This window comes from Atractosteus spatula, chromosome 8 (genome assembly GCF_055471065.1).
Source record: "Atractosteus spatula isolate fAtrSpa1 chromosome 8, fAtrSpa1.hap1, whole genome shotgun sequence".
Classification (NCBI taxonomy): Eukaryota; Metazoa; Chordata; class Actinopteri; order Semionotiformes; family Lepisosteidae; genus Atractosteus; species Atractosteus spatula.
This window is the reverse complement of record NC_142713.1, coordinates 46,657,855-46,671,306: the sequence shown is the minus strand read 5'-3', so window position 1 is coordinate 46,671,306 and position 13,452 is coordinate 46,657,855. Positions and strand designations below refer to the sequence as shown.

The following is a 13,452-nucleotide window of genomic DNA, read 5'->3' as shown; positions in this document are numbered from 1 at the left end:
TTGACTAGGCCATTCAAAGCCATTCACCCTTTTTGTCAATCTATTCCAGTGTGGCTTTGGCCTTGTACCATGGGTTATCACCCCTTTGAAATGTGAATTTTCAGTGCAGTTTTAGATTCCTGGTTGATTCAAGAAGGATTATTTCCCAGAGGATTCCTCTGTGGTGTGCTCCATCCATTTTCCTCTCTGTACTGACAAGCTTCAAATTTGTTAATCAGAAATCAGAAGCATCCCAGAACCATGATGCTGCCGCAATGCTTGACAGTTGTCAGCAGCCGGAAGTTGCTTTGCATTTAGAGTTTAAAAAAAAGTCTGTCGCAAGCCCAACAAAGCACACCACTCATTCAAGCTATTTTTCAGTATACGCTCTTTTCTCGCCATTAACCCACACAGACCCACTTTTTATAGCAACATAGCAACGATTTTTTTTTATTGTCACTCTTTGTTGGCATAGTATCATAACGACTACATATACACGTATTCGACATTCTGCTAGGAACCATTGTTTCGAGCGCCCTAGTTTTCCTGCGGATGTTTTTACAGAGAACAAAGTTCCTACCGTGGCACGGCTAATTCCGTCTGAACATGGCGGAGTACTTGCAGGTTGTTCGGAGGGCTGTGGGACAGCTGCGAGGTCATGGGGGTGTTCGCGGTGCTATTTTGCAATTACTCAGGTTAAAGCTCTTTATGATGCATTTTCATACAGCTAAATAAGAAAGTTAAGTGCTAAGATTGTAATATAAAAATCTAATAACCTTCTTATACTTGACCTCTTCTAAGGCTTGAGTGGTTGTTGCTATGTAGCCATAAAACCAATATTTATGTATTTATTGAATTTTAATAACACAATCCATAGGAAACCGAGAAATGCCAATTTTGGCACAGTTGTGTCTTTAAGGTGGTGTTGGTGGACGCGATGGATTGATTCAGTTGTCGGTTTCATAAACAACATAGCTATAACTTGTACTGAGAAGCGTTCCGATTAAAACTCTAAAACCTCTTAGCTGAGACCAATGTGAATACTAACCGTTTACGAATAAAAGAAACAAATCTGTCAGCCTAGTTAGGGTTCATGAATTCTGGGGGATTTTAAAGCTTTTTTTTATATTGCCTGGAGCCAATGCATTAAATTGTAGTGTTATGCTTTACAGAGTAAACGATATGAAAACTGGAACTCTTGTTGGAGTAGACAAATATGGGAACAAGTACTATGAAGACAATCGGTACTTCTTTGGTAAGCCCAGAACTGTGCAGCTTTTTGTCTAACCGACTCATAGACATGCCTTGTCAGTAAAATAATAAGAAATGTTTAATCTGTAAAGAATAAGTATTTAGTGAGAGAGGAAATATTTTTTAATATAAATCTATAAAAGAAAAAGAAAAGGCTTGGATGGACAAGTTGTATTTGCAGGTTATGTGGATTCCTGAAGCTTCAGGATGCATGTAGATGTATAATGTTCGGCATGGTTAGTTAGAATTGCTGCCTGGCTTCAATTCTGGACCTCACATCCTATCTGCATGGAGCTTGTTCTCCCCATGTTCACATGGGTTTCCTCTGACTGCCCTGGTTTCCTCCCACAGTCCAAAGACATACTGGTAGGTTAATTGGCTTCTGGGAAAATTGCCCCTGGTGTGTGTGTCTGTGTGTGCCCTGCAGTGGACTGGTGTCCCGTCCAGGGTGTATCCTGCCTTGTGACTGTTGCTTGCCAGGATAGGCTCTGGCTCCCCCGTGACCCTGTACTGGATGAAGCGGTTAGAAAATGGATGGGTGGGGGTCTGTATTTGAGAACTATTCTTTTAATTTCGAACTAAAACAAGGACCAAATCTTGTTCAGGTGACAGCTGGAGGATGAGCAGAGAGCATCTCTCTTTAGGGAGAACCTGTACTATGCTCCTTATTTCCTATTCTGTTTATTGAATGTGTATTGTTCCAATTGAAAATAAAAGTCTGTACTGTAACCCAACAAGGTATGGGTTTCAATCCTCACAAGCATGTCAGCTGTAAGCTGGAATCTCTCCTATTATGTGAAAGTAGGGGTATTTCTCTTATTCTTTTTTCTGTGATTTAGGTCGCCACAGATGGGTGATTTACACTGAAGAAATGAACGGGAAAAAAACTTTCTGGGAAGTAGATGGTAGCATGGTCCCCCCTGAATGGTAATTTAGCAAACAAGATTCTTCTCAGGGTGTTTTAGACTGGTGTTTAAATATGAAGGGGGTTTAAGATCCATTTGTTTGCTTTATCAAATTGTTGACCAATGTTGTATCCAATCACACAAAAGGCCATGGTACACTACAATTCAACACTTGTCTTTCGGCATTCAAAAGTCTTTCAGTCAATTACATTGCACACTCCTTGCCCCTCAGTATATCAATTTGTTGGTCTATTTTGATCTTTTGAGGATAACAAAAATCACCATGTAATTAGCTCTGTGAGGCCTGGAGTCATTCATCAACCTTTTTTATATTTCCTAATCTGTTGACTGAGAAATGCTCTTAAATCAAGTGCTAGTCAAAAAAAGCCATCTTTAGACTAATGCTGGGACCATGTAGGCAGAGAGGTGAGAGAGCCCGATTTTTGGAACGTCCTGTTCCACGATGATAGTAATAATAATAAACTTTATTTTATATAGCGCCTTTAAAGGTGGCTTCTCAAAGCGCTTTGCAGAATGACAACAACAATAAATAAAAAGAATACACAAGATAAAACACAATTACAATATACAGAGGAGACCATGGATGGTGAAAAGCTAAGAAAAGCAGAGGGGTGAAGAATGGAACCAGTTAAGTAAAGGCTCTTCTAAAGAAGAAGGTTTTGAGTCTGGATTTGAAGGAGTTTAGAGAAGGTGACTCTCTGATATCCTTGGGCAAAGAGTTCCAGAGCTTGGGGGCATAACAGGAGAAGGTCCTGTCACCCATACAATGTAGACAGGCTTGGAGGACAGTAAGGAGACCAGAATTTGAAGAGCGGAGGTTGCGAGGTGGGGAGTAGGGCGATAATAGTTCAGACAGGTACTGAGGTGACAAGCCATGCAGAGCCTTGTAGGTGAGCATGAGGATTTTAAAGTCCACACGGAATTTGACAGGAAGCCAGTGCAAGGACTCCAGGATAGGAGTAATGTGATCATTTGCACTAGACCTGGTCAGGATTCTGGCTGCTGAATTTTGGACATACTGCAGTTTGTTCAAAGTAGATTTAGATACCCCAGCGAGTAGAGCATTACAGTAGTCAATTCGAGAGAACACAAATGTGTTGATCAGCTTTTCAGCTACAGTTAGTGATGGTATAGGACGTAGTCTAGCGATATTTCTGAGGTGAAAAAAATGATGATGATGTGAGACACAGCCGGTCTGTACCACATGGGGGAGCTCTTTACTTTATTCACACCCACGAATACAGCAAACTCAGGTTTCCTCCTTGTCATTTTCCTTTCTACAGGCATCGCTGGCTGCACTCCATCACTGACGACCCACCAACAACGCACCCTCCAGTCCCCCGCAAGTTTATCTGGGAGAACCACAAGTTTAATGTGAGTGGCACACCAGCTCAGTATGTACCTTACTCCACCACCCGCAAGAAGATTCACGAGTGGGTCCCTCCACAGGTATCCAGCAAGGGTGAAACTGTATAGCCGGAACAAGAACTCTTATTTCAAAATGTCCTCGCTGATACTCTGTTCTTCGCAATAAGTGTGATGTCTCATAACGATAATAAAGTTACAATAAAGCTGTGTGACTGATTCTTCTAGTTACTCTTCCGAAAGACCCCTTGCAGGTAACTGACGAGATATATTATATTAGTAGTGATTTTAAACATATTTTCAGTGCCGTTTCTTGCACATTATTTTCAGGGTCTTTCCAGGGAAAAACACCTAAATTCCATATAACTTTAAAATAGTACTTAGATCCCTAAATAAAGGCAATGTTCATTTGGAGCAGCGTTTAAAGGATAACTTTTAAATATTATGTAATATACTGATTTTCCTCCAAACAAAAGTTCTCTCAGCTCCTGTAGTTGTTCACATTCAAAATATGTGGTCATACTGAAACAAACGTGTCCTTTCATTACTGTGATAATGTTACACAGTACTAAATTCTGCTAAATAATCAACTGAAATTTTCTTACCAGTATAATGTTTTGCCTGAATGTGTTTAAAATTTGAGTGTGGAATGTTTTTGTTTGAATTCAGCCCATGTTTTTATTAGAAAAGATGGAATTTTGTATAATTATGAAATAAATTTGCTTGATCAAATTTTTGATAGTCGTGTCCAATCACACAAAAGGCTGTGGTACGCTGCAATTCAACACTTATCTTTCAGCATTCAAAAAGTCTTTCAGTGATTTACATTGCACAGTCCTTGCCCTCCAGCAGATCAGTTTGTCATTCGTTACAGACAAAAAGAGCTTTTCCAAACTCATGTTGTACAGAAAACAACTAGGACTGCAAGGACCCAGGATTTCAAAGAATTGAAAGGCCCAATTTTGATTGAAGGTCATTGTACTGTCATGATGTGTAAGGTGTGATCATGAGCGAGCGTTTCTTAATTTAGCATATTTATGTGAAAAATATCTATCTTTTACTGCTGAATGAGCTGATGCATTCTAGCAACAGGTCTGACCTCTTTCAGCAAGAGGGTTTTAATAGAGAAATGTTCCCAGCTCCACTGAAAACCAATGTGGTGCTGTTCTTCTCTGTAGAGAGTCAAATGTGTATAAAGATTTGTACCTTAGAATAGGAAACTCAGGAAACGTGCGGCGTTAGGGCTGTCTGGCATTTTTAATATGTGAAAAGCAGTTAGCAGAGCTTATCTTCTTACTCTTGAACTTTTTAAGGATGAAAGACATTATTCTGCTTTAGGTATGTATTCTGGGTTTGTTTTGATGTTTCAACAGAAAAAAAAACACTGACCCTATCCAATACAGCCATTAGTTTTGCCAACCTTTTTTGGAACAAACACTGTCATGCATCTCCTACTTGCATCCTAGAACTCTATTGATGTAGTTTGGACTGTAATACATTTTCCCTCTCCTCTATTACCAGCTCAATAAAATACAGTGCCTCTGGGACCCTTATTTCACTGCACAATGTAAAAGGCCTGTTTCCAAGGCCATTTGGTGTTTTTAGCGTCATACAGCATTGTATTGAATTAAGACGTGCTTTGTTTAAAAATGAAAATAGCCTTGGAATCTGCAAAGATCTATGATGCCCTGTATGAGATAAATTGTTATGGCTCTTTTCTCTGGGTGTTAGTCTTAAGCCCTGAACTGAGGTGACTCTTACAGTATTTGTTTACTGAAAAGACTACTGTAGTAGCAAGTAGCATGTGTGGAGCTTCACCCGTGGGTTGACAATTTGCATTGTGTGAAGTGCTTGCGAATCTTTACAGGTTAGAGAGAATGTTAAGTTTTCATTTATATAGAAGATGATTGTGTGACCATCAGTGCGTGATGGGGGAGGGGAGTGTAGTTTTTTTTATAAAAACATGAGTTGGCTGTATTCTGAGATGAGAATTAAAAAGAATTTTAAGTCATGGAATGACTTTTTTAATCACTTTACTTTGTCTGCAGGGCTGCATAACATTTTTTCATTGTGCATTGTATTTTTCTGTTCCATGTTTCCTGCACGGTTGTTTCCTATGTTTGAAGTAGCATATTTGTGCTGGTGACATATTATGTTCATTGATGTGTTTGGTGATACCAAATTATGCCAAAGGAAGAGCTATAAACCTCAGCAATGTACTTCAAATAGATTCCCAAATTACAAAAAGGTGTGGCAATCTGGATATCTTGGGGAGAACACAGGTGAGACTGTCTCCTGTTACTTTTATATTATGTAGCAGTATCCTCAGAAGTTAATTATATTTTCCTTCTGCCAAGTTTAATTGATCAGTGCATGAGCTAGTCCTGTTCTGCCATTGGAAGTATTGGTCGTAATTGCTTTAGAAAAGCAGTGCATCTTGCTTTGTGTTCAGTAAGGCCAGATTAGTTGCAGCTAATGTTTGTTTATGCTATGTATAACACAGTATTGTTATGTATAATTGTGTATGTGTGACATATACTGTACTGCACTGTGAACACTAATGAAATGTTGAATACAGTCAGCCCTTGACCTTCAGTGAACTTGTTTTAGTGAACTAAACCCTTTCATGCCAAATAAAGTCTGTGAAGAGGAAATGGATTTATTGGTGTCAGCCAGTAGATCAATGTATGGGAAAGGTCATGTTTATGTCACAGGTAAGCATTGACCATCTTTTTTGACTAAGGTTTCTAAATCTCATAAGAGTTCCATACGCAGAAATGTCTGTGGAATTAGAGATAAAGAATTTTTAATAAACACAAAATCTATACTGGATGTACTGGGTATGTTAAGGGGCATATCAGAGCTGTCCCTGTGTGGTTGTGTGTCTGTGGCAATGGATTGGTGTTAGGTCTAAGGTCTAGTCCCATCTTACACTATGTACATCTGGGATAGGCTCCAGGATGCTGGATCTTTGAATGCATGTACTAGGTAGGGTAGGATCAAAATAAATGTATCTTCTGAACCACCGAATATTTTATGATGGGTGCCTGCTTTATTACCGTTTTCATGGTTTAAACAGAAATAATGAAATTGCTGAGGAGTGATTTGGCAGGTGCAACCATACATACACATGTTATGTTGCAGCAAAACATGAAACTAGGAGTTTTACAGATTATTTCAATATTCCATTAGCACTATCCCATAACATTTCAATAAGTGCATTGAATAAAGGGTTTAAATATTTAGGGACTTCATATTTACTGAAATGTACTGTTCATATGTGAAATATACACGTGAATTTATTGTAAGGGTGAACAAATTAACAAAAAATGTAAAGTTTCTACCTTTATAATGATCCGTCCCCACTGTGCTCCTGTTTTAGAGGGTTGGTCTGGTCAGAGCACTGGGATGCATATCTGAAATAAGAGACAAATGCTTTAATTCAGACTATACCTGGAGTCAGTTACAAAATATTGAGAGTGGAGGGTGGTAAACAAAATTATTTTAAAAGGACAAGTCCTAAGTCTTCTAATGAGTCTCCAAAAAACATTTTGTTTTAATTTGAAGAGTCCGAGTTAAATCTGTATAGATATGAAATTTGAAAAAAATCTTCAGATGCATGCACATGTCCTCTGCAGCCAGCCCTGAATGATACGACTATTCGTAAATGTAATTAGCTTACAGAGTTGTATCCTGTTTGTTCGATGTATAGCATTGACAGTGTTTGTTTCATGGTTGGCCAACTTGTACAAACAGAATAAGAAAAGCTTTCTGCTTAGCAGAGCAATCAATAATCCGTTATCTGCAAATGAGAGAAACAAATGGAAAACATTTTGTTTTAGAGGTGATTGGGAGTTTTCTGTATTTTCTTTGCAAAAGGCATGTGTCAATGCAGTAGAGTAAACGGGAGTGTAGGATGACAGTTAGCTCTCAAAACATCTAATGTGCTAGCCGGAAATCTAATACAGCATGTTTCCTGTCGTATCCTTCAAGCTGTTTTATAACCTTCCACCACCTTGCCATCCTAGTGGTTTCTTGGCAAACACCTTACAGGGATCTTCATGATCAGCCTGCTTGTGATAAGCTTGCTCCCCATCTACTGTTGAAGGCCTACAAAATGAATGCAAGGAATATGTGCATATAAAATGGGTTACAGCTAAATAGTAGGGTGTTGTCTTGACGTCTTGTGCTTCAGTAAATCAGCAATATCATCGGAATACACATTAAACAGTTTGAGAGGCCCTCTCAGAGTCTTATTATGGCTGATGTTCCTTCATTGTGGACAGTCTTTTTTCAGTAGATATTGGTCTTAAAAAACACATTCAGATAGCCATGTCAGTTTAAGTCAGTGTGTCTTGCAAAGCATTGGAGGTACGCGAGTTTCACTTGCTTGTTGAAAAAATATTGTAACGCATATGGCCGACATTACAGGTTGTGCGAGCCGGCTTACTAGCGAGGTGACGTCACCGCCCTTCCCTGTGAATAGCAGGGAGCTCAGCTGCCAGGCTGAAGGAAGATCTCCCTTTAGCTCAGCTGGCTAGTTCCCTGTTGAGTGATGCCGGAGGCCCGGGTTTGAGTCCCCAGTGGTGGGTTGCCAACCTGAGGCGGCAGCGGCGAGGGTGCATACCCACGTGATCCTGAAAGTGCTACAGTATGTACTAGAACTTCTAACCTGTAAGAGTGCTGTTTAAAGGACATACAGATGTATGTCCTGGCACTGCAGGAACAGATTGTTTTGTCTTCGTGTTATCAATGATTTTACTATGGCATGCTTATGAAATATTTGTTTCTTTGCTTTCTGACTTTTTGTAATACATTAACAATTGTGCATAGCTCTGTGGAATTGTATACTTCAGCAGTATTAAATGTTTTTTGGAAAGTTACATAAGTGTTGTGAAGCTTACCAAAACATTCTAATAACTGCTGAAGTTTGTAACTCCACAGAATGTAATGCATATTATTTTTAAGATTTTAGAATTTACTGTGTAACTCACTATGTGATTGGTCATCTTTTACATAAAGATGTCACTAAATTAAATTGCCAGTTGTCTTATCTCAGCTCCCAGCCATGCTGCTTCTATCCACGTGGAGAGAATGAGGAAGCACAAACCAACCTGCCCTTTGGACCTTCATGCTTTCTAATGCGTACAAGCTCTGTCGTGAGGCTCAGGAGGTACCAATCTGATTGGAGGAGGGGTGTGACATCTCAGTGACATCACCATCGTGAGTCTGCAGGTACCTGCAGGAAAGTTACAGGGGCCACTGTGTCACTGGGGCAGTGATATTTACAGTATAATGAACGTATATGTAAGGATATTAGTTTGTGCTACTGGTGGGCAGTATAGACGGTATATGGTATATAGAAATACTGTATGTGCCACGATATGGATTTGGCTATACCGTTTATACCGGTAGAGAATGGATTTTGATGTTTAAATAGATTCCCCCGCCAGCATCTTAGCTAAACAGGGTTTGGAAATTTTTACAATTGACCCGTCATAGTTTAAAATTCTGCCGTATTTTAGCTCCAATTATATAATTCTGAAAATGTTAATCTTGGTGATATTTGGAAATCTTTGGTGGTTCAGACGTCCGGTCTTTGTCAAATCTGAGGTCATTGCGGCCAATAAAAACACGTGGGCGTCCTCTTCCCTTTTCCGTGAAAACAAACGCACGTGTTCGGTGTGCCCGTCTGCAAACACGAATACGCCGAGAATGAATAAAACAAAAACTGAATACGCCGAGAAATGCTTGAATGTTTTTTTTAATTTATTTGTGTCATTTTATTTTGTTTTAAGAGGTATTACATATTTAAGTTTATAAGAATTTTATTTGAAGTGTTACATATTTACTTATTTAATCCATGTTCATATTGTATTGTTTCAGTTCTGCAAAATAAAATGTTCTTAAAATATTTGACTTCTACTTCATTTCTATGTGAAAAACCTAATAGTTAACTCCAGGCAATAAAAATTTACTATCCAAGTCTTGTACTCCTTTTAAAGCATGCTGTATTGACATTATGAGAAAAAGGTCTATACCATGATGTATATCGTTATCGTCCAAAATTAAAATTATACCTTGATATACATTTTAGGCCATATCGCTCAGCCCTAGTTGGTGCATGTGCACAGGAATAAGGAGATGTTTGTAAACCATGAAAGTAGTAACACAACGTGGTGTGCAAGTCTTTTCCAGTAAAGTTGTCATTCTCTTTCAAATCTTGTGGCTTGATAATGAATCGAACCCAGAATAACAGAACAACAGGACGCTGACAGCGCCCCCCCCTCAGCGGCACTAAGCCGCATGTGCACCCCTGCCTGGGGAGTCTGAGCACAGCTGGCCCAGTGACGTGACCCGGCCTCTGACTCATAACATCTGGATCACTATGGAGTGTAGTCACTGCCTTGAATTTCATGATGGTGAACACCAGGGACAACACTGGGATGTGTACTGTGGCATGAAATTTACTTTATAGAGTCAGGGAAAGTAGTGGAGGTAAATAGCCTTTTACCTGAGATGCTTTGGACAATTAGCTGATTACCACTGTGATGCAAAATAGTGCTGATTACACCCAACTTATACAATCTTGTACAACTACCTTATCTTAGATGATTACATTTACAGGAATTGCATAATTACATAAACTACAGCTGGTATTTTTACAGAGAATAAATATGTTTGAAAGTTCTGTTCAGAAATACAGGAATTGTGTTACAGATATGCTAACAATCCATCCATCAATCATCTAACCACTTTATCCAGTAGAGAGTCACAGGGGAGCCTGAACCTGTCTCAGCAAGAAACAAGGGCAAGGCAGGTACACCCTGGATGACACACCAGTCCATCACAGGGCAGACAGACACCAACACACTCAGACCAGGGCCAGTTTTCCCAGAAGCCAATTAACCTACCAGTATAGATTTAGACTTTGGGAGCAATCTGCAGCACCCAGAAGAAACCCATACAAACAGGGGGAGAACATAATAGCACAGATAGCACCCCAGGAATTGAACCCAGGGCCCCAACTCTGCAAGTCAGCCCCATACAGAATTATGTATATGTTATTACAAATCATGTTCCTGTACTTTTTGACTTTTTGAGACAAGTCTTTCTACAGTTGTTTAGAATGAAATATAAGCACAGTGAAGAAAACTCTGTGTTGTTAAAAGCCACAGTTCTTTCTAAAAAGCTGCAGGGGGGGCTTTTGTGTACAACATAAAAGTTTATTTTTCAGTCAACTCTTAGCATGCAGTAGTTCAACCTCTAAAAACGTCTAGAATAGTGTTTTGAAATAGTTCAGGTACTGTAGGTAGCATGCGTAGGCTGCAAAGGAACAAGTAAAAGTTTATTCCATGTTTATTCCAAGAAAAGAAACACAACATTTAGGCTGTGGAGCCCTACTCTTCTTCTTCTGACACATCTGAAAAAGGCTGCACAGCCGAAATGTTGTGTTTTTCTTCTCTTTTCAGCATGGAATAAACCTTTTACTTCTTCTTTTGTAGAATTGTGTTTCTTTTTGTGCTTCTTTTTTAATATACAGTAGCCTACCTCTATATTGCTTCTCTGTTGATCTTTAGGCAGTGTGAGGAGAGATGGCTTGGGAGTCGTGTGGATGTCGTGACAAAAGGCAACATGATAGCTGAACACAGGGAGCAAATCAGTACCCTTCGCCTTGCGGGCTCCTTTGCTTGCTCCTATTATCAAGTGGTACGGGACACACGCTGACCATCAGTGGAACAGTGCAGACTTGCTGTGTCACATGCTGAAATGCACTTATCAAATCAATGTTGATACCAGTGCATGTCTCTATGTGTGATTTTTGTAGTGGTCCTGCACACCTTCAACAAGCCTATAACATTGTTTTTCAGGCTTTTTCTTTGCTTAGTTAATCAATAATGATTGAATTACAATTATCTGACATTATCTGTGTTTGAAACTGACCTGGAGTATTATAATCTTCCTGTCGCTGTTTTCAGATCAATTAGGGAGCTTATCTACAAAAAATAAAGTCTGGATGGCTGCCTCGATTCGCCCATGTGGGTTATGTTTAATAGCATTTGTTTATCTCTGAAAGGGGAAGGAAAGGCTTTTTCAGCAGCACAGGAAAGTGATTTCCTTAACGCCCTTCCATTGCGAGCTAAACTATGAAAAGATGCAGAGTTCAAGTCAAAATAAGTATGGCCTTCCACACATACTTTGACCTAGATGGAAAAAGGACAAGAAATGAAGAAACACTGTGGTGTTGTTCCACAGATACATGTCTCAGAGGTATGTCTCCTTATTCTTTTTGGCATCTTACTAAATCATGCTGCTGTTCAAGCATTAAACTTAAGAACTTGCACTGTATCTGTGGATAAATAGCTAAGTTCTAGCTGCAATTTAAAGCAAATTTCAGACTGTTTACTGCTGTAATTGAAACAACACTAAAATCATTGAAGTTCAGAAAGACATATATAATATTGTAGCTGTCGTACTCACACGAGACAGTGAGACTCCGGGACTCGGTGTGCTATATAAGTTGTGATCTGTGTAGCATGGAGTGAGGGGTGCTTCTTCATTGAAAGAGGCTCATGTACTGTAGCAGGTGAAGACGCCTCTTCTTTCATCTTGTGTTACCCTCCCAGGGAGATCTATAAAAGGGGAAAACCGGACCCAGGCTCTTTTTTAGCACAGTCTTTAAGAATGACCTTTGTCAGAGTGCACACCTACTCAAGTGCTCTGCCTGCTGCCCAAGTTTTGTTTTTCTTCATGTTTATACTCTCTTATTTTTGATTGTGTCTGAAACCTGGGGGGTACTAACAACCTTGTGAGCATCCAACACCCACCGAGCCATCTGGTTTCTCCACATTGCTGTAGGAGCAGGAACTACTGTATGTGACACTAGACAGTCAGGACATGTTGCGCAAAGAGGAAGTAAAACCACAGAGGAGGGTCAGCTGACAGCAGGCTGGGGAGAGGGTTCAGGCATCACAGCCACAATCACAAGAATGGCTGGCTGTAGCAGCTTAGCCACCAAGTGTCAGAGTATGCCAAGGGCTGATGCTGTGGGCAGCTTTTCAGAGTGTCTGGACAGACCCCAATGAGCAGTGGTAGACCTGCTGGGAGTCTCCCTGCTGGTGACAGCAGGGTCTTGAGTGGAGACCAGTCTTCTTCAGGTGCTATGAAGGTGCTTCTTCACCTGAAGAAGGCTCCATAGCCGAAACATTGTGTTTCCTTTCTTTTCAGCATGGAATAAACCCGCTACCTGTTCCTTTGCAGCCTAGGCATGCTGACGCAGCTCCCTCCTTGAGCTACTTCTTCAGGGGCTAGTCTGACTCTGCCGAACCAAGTGGGTAGGCAAAGGAGACTTAGTAGTCCCTCCTACCTGTGCGGAAATATCTTGCTCTCCAGTGTAGCACAGTATGCTGCTGTTCCAGCAGCAGAGAATGGATTCATTGTCATGGGTTTGATGGAATTGTGCCAAAGGGAAGTGGGTCAGGTCCAGGTTGAGATGCAGGTGAGAGCAAATTGTTGGAGAAAGAAGATGGCACAGCTGGTCGAGTCCCTGCACAGCCTGGTCCTGCAGGAGCTTCTGGATGAAAGTGGTGAGGTGGTATTATGAGTGGACACCCTGGCGCACCCCTGGGCTGTCCAGGCTGACCCGACCATGGGGTGTGGTCAGGCAGGGACCAGGAATGTTAGCCGTGATAAGGGTAGAAGTGGCGGCTGAGGCACATAGAGCATCTGCTGCAGGGGCAACCAAGCTCACCACTTCCTTGGCTGCCAAGGCCAGCTATGCCAGGCTGTGCTGGAGGATATGGGAGAAACTTTAGGCATTTCAGTACATTGCAATTCAATATTTTTTATGTTAGACTTTGACTTAGCAACATTATCTCAGCTGCGGTTCTTTTGTGCTTATTCGAGAAACATGAGTGTTTTCCTTTTGCTG

At 40.5% G+C, this 13,452-nt stretch overlaps 2 protein-coding genes across 2 annotated transcripts in view; both read left to right on the top strand.

Moving 5' to 3' along the window:
* The first annotated feature begins 547 nt into the window (after positions 1-547).
* On the top strand, positions 548-3,727 carry ndufa12 (NADH:ubiquinone oxidoreductase subunit A12). Its single transcript, XM_088924009.1, has 4 exons — positions 548-674; positions 1,152-1,234; positions 2,070-2,157; positions 3,440-3,727. Exons 1-4 carry the CDS (start codon positions 586-588, stop codon positions 3,630-3,632), a joined length of 453 nt encoding a protein of 150 aa, XP_088780135.1. The 5' UTR covers positions 548-585; the 3' UTR covers positions 3,633-3,727.
* A 7,920-nt stretch (positions 3,728-11,647) lies between these two features.
* The window catches only part of tmcc3 (transmembrane and coiled-coil domain family 3), a 58,072-nt gene continuing 56,267 nt past the window's right edge, over positions 11,648-13,452 (top strand). Inside the window, exon 1 of the mRNA XM_088924222.1 lies at positions 11,648-11,792. Coding sequence (XP_088780348.1) covers positions 11,730-11,792 — 63 coding nt within the window. The 5' untranslated portion in view covers positions 11,648-11,729. The remainder of the gene's footprint in view (positions 11,793-13,452) is intronic.

What these genes read in the sequence shown, in the direction of transcription:
- ndufa12 (XM_088924009.1), top strand. Translation starts at nt 586, where the DNA reads ATGGCGGAGTACTTGCAGGTTGTTCGGAGGGCTGTGGGACAGCTGCGA. An exon ending in GCTATTTTGCAATTACTCAG is followed by an intron (nt 675 to 1,151) that starts GTTAAAGCTCTT and finishes TATGCTTTACAG; the next exon opens with AGTAAACGATATGAAAACTG. An exon ending in AGACAATCGGTACTTCTTTG is followed by an intron (nt 1,235 to 2,069) that starts GTAAGCCCAGAA and finishes TCTGTGATTTAG; the next exon opens with GTCGCCACAGATGGGTGATT.